This window comes from Pundamilia nyererei, unplaced genomic scaffold, assembly GCF_000239375.1.
Source record: "Pundamilia nyererei isolate P.nyererei 1_Seehausen unplaced genomic scaffold, PunNye1.0 scaffold00059, whole genome shotgun sequence".
Taxonomy (NCBI): domain Eukaryota; kingdom Metazoa; phylum Chordata; class Actinopteri; order Cichliformes; family Cichlidae; genus Pundamilia; species Pundamilia nyererei.
The window spans coordinates 2866082-2888925 of NW_005187460.1; the positions used below are offsets into that span (position 1 = coordinate 2866082).

General features: G+C 40.8%; 1 protein-coding gene across 2 annotated transcripts in view; it reads left to right on the forward strand.

The window, feature by feature from the left end:
- The window catches only part of prkcab (protein kinase C, alpha, b), a 117498-nt gene that overhangs the window by 14473 nt on the left and 80181 nt on the right, over positions 1-22844 (forward strand). For both annotated transcript variants that reach the window (XM_005734651.1, XM_005734652.1), the window contains exon 3: positions 22068-22150. In XM_005734651.1, coding sequence (XP_005734708.1) covers positions 22068-22150 — 83 coding nt within the window. The remainder of the gene's footprint in view (positions 1-22067; positions 22151-22844) is intronic.

Consider the following 22844-nt stretch of genomic DNA (forward strand, 5'->3'; position numbering starts at 1 on the left):
TGTGTGTGTGTGTGTGTGTGTGTGTGTGTGTGTGTGTGTGTGTGTCAGTCAGATGGACACATGGGATTTTCCCAGCTTCAGAATAATATTTATGCTATTTCTGTGCAAGGACAAAGATGCAGGAAGACAGGGCAGCAGGGAGAGTGAGAGAGAGGCAGAGGGTTAGAGATTGTGTGCCAGTTTTCTGAAGCGTGTGTTCCTTCTTCCTGCGCCTGCTGTGTGTACATGTATGTGTGTGTGCGTGAGTGTGTTGGTGTGTATGTGTTTGCGTGTTTGCACAGTTTGAGGGTCACCCAGGAAGAGACTGCAGCGCCGATCTTAGTCATCCTCACACCTCTCCCCTTTTTACCTGACTGTCCATCTGTCCACATATTTACCACCAGAAACAGATTTCCTGCTGGAAGCAAATTCAAGTGAGCAAATTGTACCTTTACATGAGGCTACAGTAAACAGTGAGCAGATAGTGTGTGTGTGTGTATGGAAATATTAACGAGTTTAGTCCTGCCTATAAAAGGCAGAAGGCACGGCTGAAAATGGTACGGAGGCTCTACTGTGTTTGAACAAACACACACAAACAAAATGTGTTGTTGATTCCTGTTCAGCTGTGTTGTCCATTTGAACCAGTAAGCATATTCATAAATTATCAGTCTGTCTCAGAGCTCGGACTACTCTTAAATCTGGCCCAATTTGTTTTTGTTTCTTCTCCTACAATATAGTTATAAAAATGCGTAGTATCTATGTAAAGTATGAATCAAGTCCACTGTGCAAATTCGCCACTTTCATGTTTTTGAAAATCAGCATTTGCAATGTACATTCATGTCTATCAACCATCTGTACACCAGAACGGTGGATTTTGGCTAGTTCACGATGACAGCCCTTTTATATGGTAAGGTAAAGACCCTATAACATTAGAAAGAATCTCCAAGAATCACATAACCTTAGTGTTAGATTTACTGTTGGCGTGGAAAGGAAAAACTCCAGCAGAACAGAAACACTGTGGGAGAAAGAGCAAGGGTTTAATAATTACAAATGAGTAAATGTTGTACATATGATAGTAGATATGATACACAGGCCCCATTCACAGAATTAATTGGACAAGCAATTTCATGGCCAGCTGCTTATTTCATTCTTTCAATGGTTAAGACAAATAACAGCAAGGTGCACACTTTGGAGCCTGAACAGTTCTGAAAAATAAATATTTGGAAAGATTTAAACCAAGACTAGCCTGTACCAGAATGATGGGAAGAGAAAAGTGTGTAGAGAGAATCTGAAGCATCTGCCAGACATTGTGGAGGCAATGTTATGTATGGCTTGCCAGTAGTGTTTATGTTTGATGCGACTGTTGATAGAAGTAACAAGATGAATTCTGAACTGTACATGGCTATATTCTCTGATTAGATTCAGCCAAATACTGCGAAACTGCATCCATATGGATAATAACTTTTGGGACTCTTGGCATTCTCTCTTGTGAAACTCTTGAGTGAAACCCAAGACTTTCACTCTTGATGAGAGCATCTCAAGGGTGGAAACACAGCATTTGGTAATGTTGATGAGTTCTGTACTTCTGGGAGTAATTGACTGCAAAGAATTTTTATTCAAGTATTAAAAATAATCCTTGTATTTTAAAAAAATGTTTGTTCATCCAATTAATTTTGAGTCTCTTAAAACAGGGGACAATGCATGACATGTAACCTGAAATACTTTTCTTAAACCACTTCAGTTAATATTCAAAGCCTGCACTTAAATCACATCTTGATTCTCTTATTCAAAATACAGTGTGGTGTTGTACAGAGGGGAATGTACAAAAATTGTGCCATTGTCCAAATATTTGTGGACCTAACTGTAAATGTCAACAGCTTGTGTACTATTTCCATGCTGCTCCTATGCCAAATAGAAGAATCTGTTATTTCCTGTGGCTAAGCTAGCTAGCTTCTAGCATTTTGTAACATTTTTAAAATACAGAGTTGAGCTGGATATCTTTTTAGCCACTTTTATTTAGGCTTTTCGGTCTTTGTTGCAATATAACAATGGAGAAAAGCTAGGAAAACTAGGAGAAAGACCAGGAGAAGATGAAACGTAATGGCTTCTGGGCGTATTCAAACCCGGGCCTGTGCATTAGCTTCACAGCACAGCCACCTCCACGGGACAAGACTCAGCAGTCCATCTGCATCTAAAGGATAAAGGTCACTCTTTCGAGGATGCCAACGTTCACATTTTGGACAGAGAGGACAGATGGTTTGAAAGAGGAGTGAAAGAAGCCATTTATGTCCACTGTGAGCGACCATCTTTGAACAGAGGCGGTGGTTTACGACACCAGCTGTCTGCCATCTATAATCCAGTTTTGAGTTCCCTCCCCAGACGCCTTAACGCCCACTCACACCCTGGGCCATCTGACCTCAGGAAATCACATGATAGGGTGTGGTTAGGTTTCACAATGAGCTCACCCGAAACCCTGGCTGATTGTGACCCACACCCGCTTTCAGACCTTGGCTCATGTGATTAGGTAGAGGATCATCAGGGGGTCCTTTGTCCCTCTTTGGGGGTAAACTCCCACTGGGTTTAAATCTGGGACTCTCCACCATTTGACCTTAGAACTGAAGAAGCTTCTCGGGTGAGAGGTGAAACGTCTTCAAGCAACTCAAAGAAGTCCTGATGCTTTTCTTTCCAAGCTCCTTAGACTTTAGTGAATACTATGTAAAGGTTGGTTAGGTAAATAGAGACCAGTGTATCTGAGGAGTCGAGTTTATTTTTCCTTCATAAACCAAAAATTCAGTTCATTTAAGGTGTCAATAGAATTAATTTGGAAACTTGTTACTTGTTATCCCTAATAAATTGAACTGGACAGCAAAGCTTTCTTGGCTGGCTGAAAACTCCAAGGCAAGAGTGCTTGAATTATTAGTGTTTTATCTGCTGAAATGCTTTGGTTGCTATGATACATGATGTACATGAAAGCTATGCATTTCAGATACTTTATCGAACTGACTGCTGCTGAATCAGTAACCACAAAATGTTCCACCGAGCATTATTTTCCAATTTGTTATGATAGCTTTTGCAATTTCATTTAGTACAGGCAGTGAATTTGAGGGTTTCTTAGTGTTTTGACAACCAGGAAAAAGAACTAAGGCAGTGGATCTGACTGTGAAAACTGCGTGCTCATTGGGTATTGACTTGTGATTAACAATCGAACAAACTCTGGAGCATTCTCCTTTCTATACCTGAGAATTTAGAAAATCGACTTGGTGTTTTGTTCCAAGTCCCAGGAGCGTTTTCCCATAAACTTTTCTATAGGACCGGAACTCTTTTCACAACCACAGATATATCCCCACAATGACTCTTTTTACACCGTTCATCTTAAAAGTAAGAAGTACTGGGAAAAACAACTCTTCTGGACATAAAAACAAAAATAACACATGCACTCACACAAATATTTAATCTTACATAGATATAGTTCATCTTGAGTACTCTCACCCCATAGTCTCTTGTGGGAGATGAGAGGAGGACAAAGGCAGGAGAAAGATCCCAACAACTCCAACTCCTAATTGAGGTTGACTCCTCGTCTTTCCCAGCCTCTCTGGTCCACTCATGGCAAATATAGCAACATGCACCACAGGGGAGAATGAGTGCTTTGCAATCATGTTTTTACTGGCATTCCTGTCGGCGAATGGAAGATTTTTTTCCCCCTTTGATCCTTTGATTTGGGGTCTACTCTGGAGTTGATAAAATTGCAAGGGATTCTGTTACTTAGTCCTTTCTGTTTATATGTAAAAGTAACCTATGTATCCAGAGGCTTTATATATTTTTAGCTTTGAATAAAAAAAGGTAATGAAAGAAAGCCAGAATAGCATTTGACTAGACTGAGATGCAGTCATGAAGTGATCAGCAAGACATAGAGTCTTAACTAAATAAATGAAAGCAATGAAGTGTTATTTTTGCTGCCCTAAAGTGTAAGACGGATGTGTGTGGGTTTGAGGGGGTTGCATTGATTCTTACCAACTGTTCTTGTATTTATAAGGCACCATTGTTGGAATATTGACTTTATGAAAACAGAAATATGACCAATAAATCTTGTTTTATGTGTTTTGTATTTAAAAAAATGGTGATTTTTAAAAAGCCACACATAGGTTCAGTATTTGTTAGACATGCAGCGATCCAGAATTTTGTTGAGGTCTCAAATGGTGATAATAATCTTAATAATATTTTTTTTCCTGTTGTGTCATCATACTATATTGTACTAAACTGCATCATAAAACTATAAAGAAAAATTTGGTGTCACCAGGGTGAAATGCCTCCAGAGTGCTGAGCCTGCTGTTTGCTACCACCATGGATCCCGAGCTGTCCTCATTCCCTAAAGTATCACCCCTTTTCTGGTCACAAATATCATGTTTATTTTTAATTAAAGGGGTTTAATAACAAATGTTAAATTGGCAGAATGTTTAAGAGACCAACCAATCAATCTCTCTTCTGGTTCAGTGTTTAAGCGAGAGAAAATGTTGATGCTGAAGAAAGAGTGCTTATGTGTCATTGTCATGCCGCCTGAAAGGGAACATTAACTTCAGTTTAGATGCTGCTGACTATGGGCTTGCATGATAGAAGCAATCAGCGTTACACAACTTTTCCAGTCACCAAAGAGCTTGCTCATAGGAGCTCATCTGATAGTTGGGTTTTTTCTGTCTTCTCTATATTATTGTAGGGTCCTGAGGCACCGTCATTTGTTGCTATATAAATAAGATTTAACTGGACAGTAACAACAGCAGTAGCAGCAACAGTAAAAACAACAGTGATACCCATAATAGCAATACAACAGCAACAATGATCGTAGCAACAGTAATAATGATAAACAAAACAAACAAAATGCAAACAAATGATTAATTGCAAGATAAATTTGCATCAGGTGTACATTGAAAATGTAGGAAATTTCCTCCTCAGTCAGATTTAAACAGCCTTTAAGTAAATTTGATATAATTTCATTGTTCTCACCACTGACTAGACTACCAGCCTGCTATTGAATAGACCTATCAGCTAATGATTATAACTACAAACAATGATTAAATGTAATGAATTCATTTAAAAATAAGTCTATGTTGTAGTGACTTTCTAGTGTAGTGGTTAAAACATTTGCTTAACACACAGACTAAGAGGAAACAGGACTCCAATTGCTCTAGTGGCCCCTTGTGATTAAGGAAACGCTAGACGAAGAAATGATGATTGTTAGAGCTTTTGTCTACTAACCTTACTAACTGCAATCTTTGACTATTCAAACAAAAAATATGTCTGCAACTACCGTAAGCAAAACCACACGAGAGCAGAAAATGCATATGTGAGTTTTGTACTTGTGTGGATTTTTCTGCATATCTGCCTGAAATGAACATGTGGTCTTGCTCAGTTGCAGACATATATTTCGTGTAAGTATTCACACTCTGCAGTTGCTATTGCAGGTACCAAAAAATAGCAAAGTGTCTGTCTACATAGAAGTAATACTAAGCTATATATCAACCACATCTCATGTGGCAAACACACACGTCAGGACCACTGACACTTACTCCCATACTATACACTCACATCTGTATACTGAAGGGCTACAGTGTCCTAATGCCCGGTCTCTTTCCATCTAGCAGATAACACAAAAGTGCATCAGCACTGCGACACACTCACAGGCTCTGTAATGCAAACTGAATGTCATGCAGACACGGTGGCCTTGACAAGTCAGTTCAGACTGTGTCAACAGCTCTTTGATTCTGGCCGGCTGGATGGAAAGAGCAGATCCCGCTGGAACGATGTGGCAATGGAAGCTGTTGAGAGAAAAATTAGGCCTCGATCTGTAAGAGCAGCTCTTCACCTGTAGCTAGAGAGGGCCAGTAAGAAACACGGTGACAGAGAGGCGAGCAAGAGAGGTGGGCGTAATTGTATCTGAAAGTGAGGTTAACCACATACAGGCCCGCGTATTCAATGGGCTGAATTACTCAACTGTGGAGAGCAGTTGAAATGAAGAGAAGGATGCAAGGCTCAAAACCACTTCAGAGTATTTTATTGTTACACTTTTGGTTTCAATATATGCTTTGTTTTAGCAAAAAGATTTGTTCCCAATGAACCATTTACACTTCTGAAATAGCTGAATTTTGAAAATAATAAATAAGAATATGGAATGGGTGTGCTTTTTTTTTGCAAAGGTACCAAACCAGGACCTTCTTTATTTACAGGTATGAAAGGCCATAATTGAGCAAACATATCCTAAAATCTACTCTGTTTCTACAGGTTCAGTTCTGACTGCTCTAGTCCCATTAAATAAAAACCCCAAAATCCATGCAGTGTAAGTCTAATGCAGAGACCCAGGTTCGAGTCTATCAAACCGTGCACTGCATATCTTTTCCCAACTTTCCTGTCCCAAAAGAGGCTGAAAAATAAGAACATACTTTTCGCAGCTCCAACTAGACCTGGAATTTGCATTCTGGCCCAGAAATATTTTAGTTTTCTTTGATCTGAAAAGATGAAAACATACCGCTCATGTCTCTGTGCTAGGACCACATTCTGGCACAATCTGGTGGCTTTAAAATATCTTTAGATCCTCAACTTTAGTGCTAAATACTTTCAATGTTATTCACAAGCTTTTACCTAAACACCTACTCACATCTCAGAATATAAGTGCACAACTTCCAAAATTATATTGCATAATGTAGAGCAGTACAGAACGTGTATAATTATGTGTATACGAGGAATAATATAAGAAGTCCTGCCCATTATTTATTATAAACAAAAGGAAAAAAGTCACACTGTAATATTTTTTTGCCCACCCTTAGATTTGATGATGGCCATGGCATTATGTTGATATGCCTATGCAGTGTCACAACCTTTCATTTCCATCTGGCGTTTCATTCTTTCTTTCTTTTTCTTTTGCGTTGATAATGGCAAAGATGGATTCCAGCACATCCCAAAGATTCTCAAAGGGGTTTAAGTCTGGATGTTTTGGTCTGTTCATCCATGAAAATGATGTCTAATGCTTCTTGACCTGCTCTTCCACAGTTTGAGCCTAGTGGATCCCGGCATGGTCGTCTCAGAATATACCTTTGCCACTAGGGAAATAGAAAATGTTGATGGCAAAACTTGGCCGTTTAATATATTCTGGTCGTTTGCAGACTAATTTTACCTGGGCACATAACATTACTGAACATGCACCTGACCAACTGAAGTATCCCCTGATTACAACACTGCCCCCACTGGCTTTTAAAGTAGACACTAGATATGATGAATGTATCACTTCATCCTCCGAGGCACTCGTTTGCTTAGTTAAATCCAGGTGGTGACTTTTGTTTGGCTACTTAATCTTAATAGATAAGATATAGGAGAGAGCTATATTAGGTGTATCATGTAAGCAAAATTTTTTGCATGTATATGCTGATGGGTGGATTAATTTTTTTTATAGAGCCAACCAAAAAACTCATCTAGCAATCATAAAATTGCAATGGAGGACTGCATTGGTTAAAGCCCTTTCCTTTTAAGCTCGAGATATTTAGAAACTTTTAGCAGTGTTAATGTGTGGGGAAAGCAGGAAGTTCTTGGATTTTGAACCCTGAGTGTGAACCATTGTCTTCTTTGTTGATACTTTTCAGAGTAAAGCTGCTGCTCCTCTAAATCAAATGGAGGCAATTGTGGTTGTTCGGGTATCCAACTAGGGTGCCTCCTCTTGATGCACCTTAGGTGAGACACTTCAGGCATGTATAGCAGGAGGAGATCTCAGGGCAGAACCAGTGACACGGTGGATAGATTATGGTCTCTCGTCTGGCTCTAGAATGCCATGGTTTCCTCATAGGTGAACTGGAGGAGGTAGCTGGGGAGAGAGACGTCTGGGCATGTCTGCTTAGACTGCTGCAACTCGGATAAGTGATAATTGGATGGACAGACGGACAGACAGACTTGTTACCTCGCTATATTGTCAATTCTGGCAATAATTTTTCAAGTAGGGCTAAGCTTCCCTGAACAGTTGCTTTGGAGTGTTCGTGCTGGGGAAGTTAAAGGTTTGTTGCAACAAAGTTCAAGGACATGTCTTGCAAGAGTGCATATTGTTTACATTTTACAACTGGGCTCACCAGTCATTAGGAAATGCTACATAGACTTTACCTAATATGTTTTAGATCATCATAGCTGTTCAGTGTAGATACCCGTTATTAAAAACACGGGGTGAAATCTACACAAATATATGAAGTACAAAATGTTCTATGAGTTTTTTGAGTAGATTATATAGGTTTGTTTTCACAGTGGCGGTGCTGGAAAAGTAATTGTTGAAACTGAATGGGGAGAAAAAATTAAAGATAACAGAAAAAATAAGAAGAAAGCACGGGGTGGCGTGGGAGGTAGCAGGTGCTAATTGAAACCATCTTGCAGAAAGCACAGAATGCCATTTCGCCACAGCTGCTGCCTTTCGTTTTTTCTCTCCCTTATTCAGTTCCAAATGGTATGAGCCATGCACTCGACAGGCTGACTAATCGCTCCGCACAGCCTTGGATGCGGGGCGTGTGGATTAACTAGGCCAATTAGCCAGGCGCAGAGACGCCTAGTGATGAGAAGAGTCATGCTCCCTTTCTCAGCCGAGTGCCATTAATCAGCAATAAAGGGGCTGAAGCAACACTACAGTTTACTGACTGCTTCTCCTCTTCTTACAACGGCCAGGTTTTACTGGCTCAAACCTCTTGACCTCAATACGGCATGACTGTGTTTCTCTGGGGCTCTGCAGTTTTTGTGCTAGAGAAACACCCAGAAGAGCTTAAGAGAGGGACAGAGTGTGAGTGTCGGGTTGTGTCAGTGTGTGCGTGTGTGTGTCTGTCTAAAATCTGTTTAGGTCTGCATCTTTGAAGAGGCTGTCTTTTTTTTTTCTTCTTCTTTTTTTTTGCCTGTCCCTTTTGGTTCTTTAGCCGCCAGAATTGTTGTCTGAAGACCAACAAGGATACCCAATGGATTTACTTTGCCAAATGGATCATCACGGCCTTGCCGTATTGGTCCATTTGATCGACCTTTGTTGATATTACTTCTTTTATTTTATTTTCAGTTGTTACAGACGGGACAGACATGACTGAGGGATAGGAAAGGGAGAAAGAAAGATGAAGGAAAAGAAAAACAGAAGGGGAGAGGGACAGTGAGAAAGGGCACTTAAAAAGAGAAAGTAGAGAAAAAAAACTCCTGGATCACCTGTTGAGAGAAAAAGAAGAGAAAACAAGCAAAAAAAAAACAGAGCAACATACTAAGCACAACACCATCACGTTAATCTAGCGTAAACAGCAGGAAATACTAAATATTGAATGTTGTTGTGTAGCAAGCAGGACCGACAGCGCACAATGTGCTTGGAAATAGCAGCCAATAAAAGTGTAGTTTATGTCTATGAACAGTGAACACCCGTGTGCACACCTGTGTGGATCAGCGCGCTTGTATTCAAAAGGTTTCCCCATGTAATGGTCTGCTAGAGGATGTAGAGAGCCATAGCCCTGTGCCCCAGGGCATGAAGCAGGCATGGAGGAGATCCAGGCTCCAGACATCCAGTGGCCCCAGAGTGCGAGAGCCCAAGGAGGACCACCGGTGGGGCATCCGTGCCACCCTCCTTTGAAGGGCTGAGGAGAGCCCCAGATGAGGGGTCACCCAGTAGCCATGGAGCAGAAGCCAGAGGGGGCTGCAGTGACGTGCCCGCCGGCTCTGCCGGCAGCCAGCTGTGCCAGAGTGAACCGAGCCGCAGGCCCAGAGGCCGGAGGCCCGAGGGCCCCCTTTGCCCCGGAAGAGGCCTGACCGAGCAACAGGCACTAGGCCCCGCCAAGTAGTCACCGGGAGTGAGCTGGTACATACCTGAGCGCCCAGCCCCAGACACCAAGACCCACCAACCAACCGAACCATGAGAGCAACAAACACCGACAGGGAGTGTGGTGAGGGGATATACAACTGCGAGGGCCTCGGAGTTCCCAGAGAGGTGGAGTGGCCCAAAAAAAAAAAAAAAGAAGGTATTTTTGGCATTCCCCTCCATGCATATCTGCATGTATAAATGCATGCGCATTTGCATATGTTGTAGCAGAAGGCAGACCTCACAGCGAGAGCCTGTCCTGTCACCTGCTGTGGAGAAAACTCACCTGAGCTGACCCAGAATCAGCTCATCAGCCGATCAGATAGGAGGCGTCTAACTACTGACTCACAACACTATTATACACACCCACGCTTAATTAAGTGCATTTGATTAAGCTTTTATCATGTGTATTAACACCTTAATGCCTTTTATCACCCTGGTGTTGCATAAGAGTCAAAAGTGACACATTAACTTGAAACTCATAGTTGTGTATATGTATACCTGTGAGAATAAACAAACTAATTTACTGTAAAAAAAACAAACACTTGTTATTCACAAAAAATACCCAGTGTTTCATATTTGCAAAAGGCCAGGATGATTGATCCTAATTTAGGCAGCATCTCTTCACCTGACTCCAGTCTCCCAGCACCAGCAGAGAAATCATGATTCATGTGTACAGCATATTTGCTATGATTCACACTTCTTAACCAAAGCACCGTCAGGTATACTTGTTATTAAAGCTGACTTCTCGTTCCAATCCGCTACCCGCAAAAGGTGTTTTTTATCTTTTTGTAAGTCAGTCATCGTGTTTGTACCTGCAACACAGTCATCGTTGTCACTGATCTGATGCCGCGGTTTCTGATCAGCGGGGAGATCTTTGATGTGCTTTCTAAAAACAGCTACTTGGAGCAAATCTTGAGGAGAGCAGGGCCTGTATTTAGAGCAGAGTGTAAATAAATTCCTATTTTGCTCCTCCAGGAATCATGATTTTTGAAGTTAAGAATAAAACTACAAGGGAGCTGCTATAGTTCAGTTTAGAGCAGGTGACCCATTTGCCAGGCGGTTGCACGAGCCTGGCTTTGAGTCTACCCTGGACATATCATTCCCTGTTTTCCTGTCTATTATCCTATCAAAATAAAACATTTAAAGGAGTTAAACTTCTCAATATCCCCTGATAGAAACATTTATACCTGACTCTCACCCACAACATGCCTTTTGTTCTGTCTTCCTCCCCCCAGCTCAAACCGGTCCCAGCAGGTACATTTATCAAAGAAAGGCCAGATTACATGCTGGTACTTCAGCGCTGTTGAGGAACACTTAATATCATCATAAATGCATTTCACTCGTCTTGTACAAGAAATTTTAAAGCAACCCTGCTCACTACATTTATGTGAAGCATGCGAGAATCTGAGCCAGGTGAAGGTCATGAACGGAAATCAGTGCTGGCACATCTGTGCAGCAGGCGAACCAACCTGCTAAGCTGCCACGTTTTATCAGATGTAACAGCTGGCATTACAGCCCTGCAGCAGCCTTCCTGCCTGTAGCGTCAGATAACCTATGGTCAGTAGTAGCAACTGTTATTTAATCATATTCAGTGAGTAAATGTGTTTACATCCTAAGTGGTGTTTATTTCTAGCACAGAACTAATCGAGGTGTTTTCTATGGAAAGTTTCATTTGGGCACTTCTCACTTTTTTCTACTAGAGATAAAAAACAAAAACAAATTGAGTGAGAACTGAGGAGAAGCAGCTGAAGCTGAAATGAAGGGGGAAAGAAGTGCATTATTTGTGGTTCAGGTTGTTCTCAGCAAAAACCTTAGCCTTGGATTCGTTTGTCTTCAACAAATTAGTCTAGGACGTGCAGTGCCGTAGGAGCAGAAGATGTTCTCATGTTGATGTTTGGTATCAGAGTCTCCCCCGGCACCAGGCTTGGACTTGGCCATGACCTTTAGCTTTTGCCTCGTCGCGTCTTCTGTGTGTAGGTTGAGCACGCAGAAGTCCTCTGGCAACTGACTGCGTCATAGCATGAATGCAATATTCAGAAAGAAAGATTCTTTCTTAACTGTAGACGCTCGCACCTCTTGGTCCTTTAGCTCTGTCAGCCACAGCTAACCAAGCTCATGACATTACTATTGCTGTGATATCTGATCCATATGCAGACAGAGGGTGCTCTAAGGCAGACCCCTGCAGACAGTACATCGCTCGCTGAAATGGGGTTGGGTTTAAATATATGTCCAAGCGTGTGTCTTTGTGAGTAATTGAGAAGACAAGAGAACGAGACAAAGTGGTGCCCGATGTGCGCGTACGTGCTGGTGTGTGTGTCCTGTGTGACTGAGATCAAGCGACTTTAAGGATGAGTGTGTTAAGACGTCCCTGATACATGCTTCATTACTGTGCACATTCAAAATGTGTACAACCGAAAGAATGTAAAAATGCATCTGCGTACCTATATGTGTGCGTTAACCCGTGTACTCATGAGTCTATGTGTGCACATGAGTGCATTTGTTTTCAGAGTCATATTAAATTCATGAGGCAGTATCACCATTTCCCCTGAGTGACTCAGAGATGTCTAGCAGCCAAACACTCCCACCTTTAGTTTAAAATAATTGATCCCTTCCCCCTGTGGCCATCCTTTATACAAACACTACTACTGCTGCAAAGAGTGCATATTTGACTGAGTGCGGTCTATTTATCATTCCTAATAATGCACAATCTTATGTGATTGTCTAACAATGCCGAATATTCTACCAAAATATATTATGAGGGTGTAAATAAAGCTAAAATTTTGGAAAATAAGACGTCTGCATCCATGCTAGCAACTAAATGGCGATATTAGCATACTGACATACAATCTAGAATTTTTTTGCCGATGTGTGGCATTTATAACAGCAAATAAATTATAATGAAAAAAATACATGGATAAAGAAGAAACAGGTGAAACACCCTTCAAACATCTTGTTGAAGTGGCATAGTTTGTCCACCAGAGGGCACTCTGCATGCCACAAACACAGCAAACCAGCTGATCCAAACAGAGTCTTTGTGTCAACTAGTAATCCACGACTTGTACATTAAAACAGGATTATTTGTAAACTGCATTGTCATTACATGTCAAATTGTCCTAGTAAGCACTTATAAATCTACAGATACCAAATATTAGGAAAGTCTGTTTATGTTTCATTTGTGAAATAAAAGTTCTAAATCACCAAATATTGATCCAGCTCTAATAAAATTCCACCGCAGGATTTGATTTGATTCCATCTGAATCATGGCAGTGTTTTTACATGGGCCAATTTTGTTTTGGGGGGGGGGGGCTTCTGGTGAGGCCAGCAAACACTCTGGCAATGAATTCCTGTATCCTGTATCTATTAGAATGGAAGCTTGTTTCCACCACTAAAAACCATTTTTTGCCTTGTGTTATCGTCTCAAATTTTGACTATTGTTGGTTATTGTTTATATATTGTTGTTGGTTCTGGTGACAACCCTTCCATACCCTAGTCAGAGTTTCTGAATGCTAATATGAGAGAAAAAAAATCTTAAAACTAGAAAAACTAAATTAACATCTGACAATAAACAATGATTTCACGCTTGAATTTCAACAAATCTAGTTCCACCTGTGCTTTATGTTTATCTGCATGCAGCTAAAGCTCATTCAAATGTTATTAATCAATACATATCAAATAACAAGCTGGCTGTGAATGCAAACAAGGAAGCTTCTGGTACCAAAGGTCTCATGGCTTGCCTATAGATTCTGCATATTCATGTGCAGATTTATTGAGATCAGTCTACACTGTACACTAAAGAACCAACTGCAATCCCAGAAGCTGTAATATTGCTCCTGGCGTGAACCACTAAGGAGATATATGGGGAAACACACGGAAGTGTATTATAACAGATGGAATTTCCTCGACACGTCTGGTCTGGCTGTTTAGTAGGTTTATTTTAAAAGAGGGGAATGTGTGAAACACAAACCACAACATGCAAAACATGAAAAGAAGCTCGTACCTGGGGACACCATCACTGCTCTGTGTGTCTACTCTATTACCCATCCAGACATGCATACCTAAAGACAGATCCCAGAAGGCAGGGGGCCAAGATGATAAATGCCATCAACTGTCATCCTGCAGTGCAGTGTGGATGGAAACTAGGAGAGGCCACCGAGTACTAAGATGCAATGTGACAAGGCCAGCATCACCTTGAACTCCATCTGAATTTCTCCAACCAATCCAGTGTCCTTAAACCATGTTCAAGGATACTATTGCACCACTACTGTGCTGAACCTCGGCTAAGGTTTTTCTTTCCTGTTTTCTGCAACTTCCCACTAACAAGCAGAAATGTCTTATGTGCACATTTATAAACAATTGCATTTGCATGCATGCATATTCAAATAGCAGGATGTTGTGGTGACAGTAATAATTGGTAGGCACAAACAGACTTCTGGGGAAGTTTTTTGCAAATTTTTGACAGGAGAAAGATTATAATGCTGTTTTCTGTCCTCATCAAATCTTATCTTTCACTATCTTCTAATTCCAGCTCTATTATTTCTCCCATTCTGCTCTCATCTTCTGTTCTCTTTTTCCTTCAGTGGTCTTTGTGAATAGCTCTATTGTTGCTTTCAAGGTTACACGCTCATGTAAACTCTCTGTTTGCGCCCTTATTGTTGCATCTCTGCCTTTTATGTGCCCATACCATGCATAATTGAATGTATGCCCGGAAATCAAATTTCCAGGCCTTTGTTATAGCTTCAGCACCGTTCATTTCCCCCCTCTCCATGTAGATGCTGCTTGCCGGTATATTGCACATGTACTTCATTTCTTAGTGGCAGTGTCAAAAACAGAGATGTATATACTGACACAATTTAGTCAGCAACAGTGTTCTCACAGTTATAACTCTGATCAAGTCTATTACTTGGGGCACATTTTTACCAAATGGGTAACTGATGACTTTCCTGTTTTTAAAATCTCAAATGACTTTTATCAGCTCACCTTATAATTATATAAACAACTATTTGATCCCCTGGCGAGTTTCTAAGTTTGCTCACTCAAGCTTCGAGTTGAGCAAACTTAGCAATCAAGAAACTGAAAGGATTTAGAAAGTTTCTGGAAAGAGTAGGGGACCAAAATCCTTCACGAGATGAGTTCAAACCTGGTGACCAACTACAAGAAAAATCTTCCCGCTGTTCTTGCCATCAAGGTTTCTTCCACCAAGTACTAGGTGATTTCCTTACTTACAAATTCAGCAGGAGATCAATTATTTCCCCAACTGTATACAGTATGAGGCCTCAGTCACATAGTCCTAGAGACCAGTCTGCGACTCTGTGGCAACCTCTGACTGCTACGGCTGGGCTCGGAGTACCAGCTGGTCTTCAAAATAACCACTGAGTGGTTGTGAAACTTGAAAATTTGAGAATGTATAAAAGCTCCACCTTTTAAGATGTGTTGGTTGTAGTAATAAGGCACAACTTTAAAACTTTTTCCAAGTTTCACCATTTGATGGTTAGTTAACATGTCTTGCAGAAACCATGCAAATCCCTTAGAGACTAAAGCAATTGCAAACAAGCAAAAAATTGGGACCCTTTAACGGTCAAAACCTCTAGAACAGATGTCCAACTTTGTTTATGCATCTATGGATTCTGTCCGGAAATGTGATTTCATCTGGTCACATTTTCGCACGATCTGATGCTGAGCAGAATGTTGGAGATTTCTATATTTTCCAAAAGGTTGCTCAGTCAAGTGGTAGAGCCAGACTGCTCAAAACCTCTAACAAGCCTCTTTAAATCCAAATGAACTCATGCATGTTGAAGTGTAAAAGCCAAGGGTTAGTGCAAGTAATCAGGATGGTAAAGTGACTGATGGATATAGTTTCTCCCTGACCTTTGAACTGCATCAAAATTTGACGAGAACTTGACACAGGCTAGAAGTTCGTCTGTCTGCCGGATGCATTGTGTTGGCTCGTTTGTACATGGTTATATTTCAGCTTTTTCCATATCTGTCATTGAGTACTTGCGCAGGCTTGTGGCAGCAATAGCTTTTCATTCATCATTCTCAGTTTCTCACACACATGCCGGCCTCAGATACGTTGATGCGGCTGGATGTCTGTATCAGCGCGTGCCACTTACAGCGTCCACCAGGCAGGTGAAAGAGAAGTGCAGGGGAAATGTCTTTCCTCACATTTTCACCACGTCACAGTTCAGTACACGCTGTTCCAGCCCTGGCCAGAACCAACCCTAAAAATAACTAAGAGAGGACAAGAAACCTCTCTTTTCCTCTCCGCTCCTTTTCTCTGACATTTGTCTTGCATCAAATGACAGAAGATCTGCTGCAGAACGAGCACAGTCGAGATCAGGGTGGAGGGGACAAATAGGAGCATTTTACACAGTCATGTGCCTGCTTGGGACGAAACCTGTCTTTGTGTTTATTTAAAAGATACTGCATTATGGGAAGCTGCGAGCAATTCCCAGACAGGGCTAGGTGAAGAAGCTGTCACCCAGCATCACCTCGATAACATTTCATAGCGAAAACGATGAGCTGTTGTTTGAGCAGCATTTCTAACTGGAAGCATCCATCTCTACAGTCACGGGAACCCCTGTGGATTTGTTTCCACCCTCTCTGCCTGTTCATCCATCGTGTCACACACTTCCTCCTTTTCCTCCTGCGGATCTCAGATCAAAGCTTCTTTTCTCTTTGTGTTCAGATGCACTCTGGGGGACCTGGATTGATTGAATGTGTCTGGAGGGTATTGAGTTGGTTCTGTGCTGCCCGTGTCCTGCGCGCTTTCTCTCCCATATCTCCACTGCAAGCTTTTCTTCTGGGCAGGAGCACATCATAATTCTATTAACGGTGGCTCGGTAGATTATCAATTTTCCCAGATTAGCCAGAGCTAAATACACACTTGAAAGGATCAGAGGAGAAGGGGTATGGATGTAATGGTATGTGTGAAACCATGCCACCTATAGAGACAGGCACTAGGATGATGCATATAAACATGTGCTTTCCACCTTCTGCACACACGCACGCTTGCGAGAACGCTTTTATGTTGTGTAAGCTGCTTTATAATGCCAAAGCCCCTTATCTCTGTGCTTATGTAATTAGGCTGGTAAAACAAAGCCCATAGTAATTAATCATAATATCCCTGACGATACAGTATGTTACTGTCACCTCTGCTCCCGCTGCTTTACATAGCTCTCCCCGCGAGAATGAAACCATTTGGAGACAACTGCTCTTCTCACTACTGAGTTCGTCAGTCACATCCCTCTGAGTCACCAGAAAGATTAATTCTAGTGCGTTGTAGTTCTCCTCCAGCACTTTATAACAAAACTCCTTTAACACAGGAGAAATAGAGAAAATGATTTTCTGTTACTTCAGTTCATAAGATACTGTGCAAAAGTTTTGAGCTACCCATCATTTCTTTATATTTTCTTAGGGAAATGTGAAATGGGTCCAGTGATATATAAACATAAATGGAAGAATATAAGGCAAAGAAATTCAAAACAAACAGTTTAACAATTCTAATGAGCTTGAAAGTCAGTATTTGGTCATCTCTTTAACAAAGCTTCAATAATGTTAACGTCTGGGCTCTGGGGAGGCCTGTCCATGACTAAAAGTGATCCATTATGTGCTTTTTCTAGCCATGTGTGCTTTTACTGCATTGGCAGGGTGTTCGGGATCATTTTCCTGCTGAGAAATAAAGCCAATCAGAAGCGTTTCAGATAGTATTACATGGTAGATCAGAATGTGCTTATATTTAATAATTCCATCAGTTTTGACAGAACCTTCACCATGTTTTACAGGTGGGTGTAAACTCATTGTTTCACTCCACTCTGGATTTCATCACTCCAGAAAACCTGTTGCCACTGATTTTGAGACCAGTTCTTGTGTAATTTGGCACACTTCAGCTTTTTCTCTCTGTTTACCTTCCTTAACACTGGCTTTTTGACAGCTAACCATCCACTAAAACAATTTATGAGATATGCTGATATGTGGTTTATTACTTGAGTTAGGTGTTTTTCCTTTTTGCTTTAGAGTTCTTGTTTTAGTTGGGTGTTATGTGGCTTGACAAAAAAACCAAACCAAAACAGTTCTTTATAAAATGGTCAGATACAAGAACTGGAAGCAAAATGGGTGGAAAAAGCAGCTAATGTCTAAAGAAAAGCTTTAAAAGACCTTCTGAAAAGCTGGAGAACAATTTCTCAGGACCACTTAAAATTTATAATAAAGCCTGGCTCATTGGAAGAAAATTCAATGAAGTAAGGGTTGACTCAAGACTTTTGCACAGCACTGTATAGATGGAAATTACTGAGTGCATGTAACTTCCCATAAGCTCCCAGAGAGCTTCAGTGTTTCAGCCGCGGCAGCATGCAGTGTTGGCTTCTACTTTTGTAAGACGGCTTTTAGATTTATGTGTGTATCATTCTGTGTGCATGCACATGAAAGTCAATGCCAAGGATTATAGTTGCAGAGAAGCACGGTCTCTGACTTGTGTAAGTGTGGTTAAGCTTTCCTGACACGTGCACACTCTCCTGGACTCAGGCGCACAAGGTCCAAAGCTAGATTTATCCCTTCCACTATATTCAGCTTAGGTGCCCTCCTTCACCTCTGAACTGGGATCAGTGTCAAGTCGGTCAGCTCAGCTTACCGGCAGACATTCAAACGGTCAGGGATCAGCACTAAACAGAGGCAGTAATGGGCATGTGGGTGTGTAGCCGAGGGTGTGAGGAGTGCTGATGGACGGGCAGAGAGAGAGAGAACTACAGACGTCATTACACGCGTGATTCACATATTGTTAGTAGGCTGCAGGGAGAAAAAGAAAAACCTGATGATTGCACTCAGAATTAATCCTGCTGAGTAAAACTCTGTGTTAGAGAAGATGAAAATACACGCAGCAGATTTTATGTGCTTTGTGCTTTTCCTTTGCATCTAAGCAAATGTTTTCTTAATTTGAATGACGGCTGAGTGGGCAGGATGTGGGATGGGAGGACTGAAAGTTTGACTTTTGGGCAAGTTGGAGGTGGATATGAAGTGGGTATGAATGCCCTGAGGTCAGCACCAAAACAATTACTAATATAATCAGCATGCACCGATAGGAGAAAAATGAAATAATAAAATGTTGAAACGCTCTTTCAAGAAGTCTAATGTGAATTCAACACTGGTGTTTTTCAGTTGCTTTGAAGAAAAAAGGGACCTTGATCTCACCTTTTAGAAGTTAAAAGTACAAAAGATTTAAGGTGGTTGGCTTGGCAAATTTGCATTTAAATGATCATGCTATCTGTTGTGTGAGCCCTGCCACATCAAGGAAACATGTAGGCCATTTTTGGAAATGAATCTCCTCCAGCTAAACAGTCATCTAAAATTCAGAATAAGACGTGAAATAATATCTGACACATTGATACAGATCTAGCAAATTCATTTTTACATATTCTTAAAGACTCGATCAAAATAGCTACGTCTTTGGTGAACAGTAGATGGATCAACTCGGTTTTGGTCGCCCGACCGGAGATATCGCTAGCTCCGGGACGTCGGGCTAGCGATTTTGCGAGCCCTGAACTGAAGGCCCAGATACATCTCTTTTCCCTATTTCTTAAGAATATGATTTCAGACACCGTTCATCTGTAGTGTTTTTTTTTAGCCTTCTTCTTTTCTCTTCTTTTGTCTTCCAGTTACCTCAAATCTTTTAAGGACACACTGCACACCTTGCCGAGATATGCCAAATTTTTGACTAATAGCTCTTTGGGAATCACCAAAAACAAATTATGTGGCTTTCCAACAGGCTGCTAATAACACACTGACTAAAGCATCAATTTAAAACTGGTTCTTTGCTACGTTATCTGCTGTATGTAGACTTAACACTGGTTCATACCTTGACTTGTTTTTTTTATGATATAAACAAATGCAGGATGGCTAAAGACTAGCACTGTAACTTGGCAAGTGAGGGACACTGATAAACTGTATGGGTTCATCACACAGACACAGATACCTGTTACTACTGTAAGTACTTGTAACATACAAACAAAATGCAAAAATGTAACTCCTAAAAACTATTGCATGTAGACCTCTAGAATGTTTAATAGAACATCTACGATTCTTAGGTCTTAACACGATGAATAAAGTTAAAAAGTCCAGTTCAGTGAATCAGCTTAGTGAGGTCATGTCAAGCTAATCACTAGTGACTGAATTCTCCAATCACAAACATCTGTCATGCCCATTGAAATGTATGGCTTTACCTCTCAGAATTATTGAAATGAGTATGTTGCATAAGCATTCATTTTTGCTGTAAAATTGGCTTTTCAGTATAGGAGTCTATGGGGATTGAGTTGCTTTTGGAGTCGGTCTTGAGTGTACATTTGAGGAAGTGCAGTTTTTGGTGCCTCCCCATTGGCCTAAAGTTGTTTCTTTGGCAATTCTAAGGATTTAGTATGTATTTAGCATGCTAGCATTGGATACTGTCATTAATAGACATATTTAGCAGCATATCATACTTATGTGATTATTATGTTTTTATTTAGTGGTGTACAGAATTCCAAGTACATTATAGTAATAAGGTGACAGCGTGGTGATAGCATGTATCCTGAAGAAGCTGAACTACCTCTGCAACCTAAAAGGGCTGATGGTAGCGTCTAATGCTAGCAGGAGTGACTAGGCTACTAGCAAAAGGCAAAGCTACAGAAAAATCAGTCAGGACTAACAGAAAGAGAGCAATGGTCTGTGAAAACCACCTATTAAACCTTTACTTTTTGGAGGTTCTCCACTCTGCCTAATGTAACTTTTAATTTATACGAAAGAAGGTGAAACTCACAAAGGTTTCTGCTTCCTAACTGGACATAATGATATCCCTGAAGTTTAACTGACTTTGTGTTTATTGTGTGATAATCAAGTGCACCCTTAATATAGTTTTGGAAATTCTTTTTCACAACAGTTTTTAACCCAGTTAACTACATCAGTGAATCCCATCTCAGTCATAGCATTTTATGTGTGCGATGACAGACCAAAGATTCATATAGCAATATTGCAAGCATGGATGGACCTGATTTTATAAATCCCCACTGTTTGCATTTACACCTGTACTGAGTGCCTGGTTTGGCTGTTGTGTACTGTACATTATGAAAATGACAAATGGCACAGATGACAGCTTCAGAGCAGGGATAAATCACTGTGGGCTACTATTTTTGCTGAGCTTTGTGTGCCATCCCCTCCCTCTCTGCTTCATTTTGTGTTTATTACTCAAAGAGATGAATTCATACTGTACATTGCCACCAGCTCGGCACTAACCACAGGCAAGAACACAAAAAGAAATCGCAGTTGATTATTAGTTTAGGATTAGGGCTACGCTAAAGCGTTATGTTGAAGACGCTCACAGTTATGCTAATGATCTCTAAATGAGTATCTAACTATCTATTTGAAAAGTATCTAATTAGCCCAGCAGAATGATACAACTGCCTTTCAGTCAAAACCCCTGCTGTTTCTTGGACGGCAGCAAACTAATTTCTCTTGTTTAACCAATGCTTGTCAGATTGTCTGGCAACTGTGTGGCGCTTTGCTGGCAGAATTACAGACAAAACCACACATATATGATAGTGGGAGAGCGCAGTAGTGCACATGAGCAAGCAGGCAGCTTGACAATGAGCGAAGCAGACAGATTGTGTGAGAATGGATAAAGAAGAAAGAATGAAGAATTTCAAACAATGCAAGAGAAAAATACTGTTGGGTACAGAGAGTGAGAGACGGAGAGGGAGTCAGCTCACGCGCCAGCTGTCACAGATGTCCACATTTTTGCTCCCCCCCCCTCCAGATCAGCGGCAGAGTCCAAATGTAAATGCCACTATCGCTGACTTGATAGCAGCGTCAGATGTCATGTCAGCCGTGTCACGCTGAGTGACACTTTGGTATAGGCGGATCCCATTTCAGTGGGAGACAATGATACAATTGGTATCAACCCCAACAGCTTGTAAAGAGCCGAGAGCTGCAGAAACATTTTTTGAGTGGGTGTGAGTGTGGGTGTACACATGCATTTCAGTCTGTTTGTCTGCTTGCATTTGTTTGTGACAATGGACAAGTACATTCCTCTTTGTGTCTCCTTCTATCTCGTAACTGTTTGTCTGAAACTTGGATTGACGGTACTTTTTTGTGAATGCAAATGTTTTTTTTTAAAGAAGCAGATTTTATGGTTGAATGGCCTTCATAAACTTGTAAGACAAAACAGCTCACAATATTGTGCCATAAGTTGTTCCTGTAAAACTCTCTGCTCTTTCTTCTTTTCTCTCAGTTTGCTGTTTCGTGGTCCACAAACGGTGCCATGAGTTTGTCACCTTCTCGTGTCCCGGAGCCGACAAGGGTCCCGATACAGATGTAAGTGAATGCTTTGCATGACTCCAGGTTTTTTTGTGCATGCACCTGAGTGCATCTATCTACACTCCCAGTCAAATAATATATATAGCATATGTAGTAAGTTCTATGACGTGTCACAGCTCAGTGTGATTCTGTGTGTAAACACTGAAGTAGGAATTAATTACAGGATTTATCCACTATATTTAGAGTCTCCACAGAAAGTGTAATGAAGAGAGTCCACAAGAGTAAAGCATGAAAATACATGATGAGTAACTTAGCCCAGCATAAATTAACATTTCCTTCTATAATGATCTGTTCACAAAACATCTGCTGAAATAGCGATGGGTGATATAACCTTTACCGCACTATTTTTGTTAGTTATATAATCCCACAGAAAAACTACAAAAAATGAACAAATTAAAAGCAATATTAAATCTAACCCTGATTCAATCGTTTCTCACTCCATTTACAACCAAAGCGAACATCAATAAGGAAAAAATGCTGTAGGCCTAGTGTAGGTAAATTAGTATATACAATGTGGTTCTGTCTCAGAGTTGTTTAAATGATCAACATTTACCTGTCTGTAGCGTAGCTGTTAGGATGTATTTAATGTAGGATTTGATGGATTTATTGGATGTGATGATGAAGCTGTCAGATATAAAAAGATAATAAAACCTCTCTCATGTGTTTTAAAATCTTTAAAGACTGCATTCAC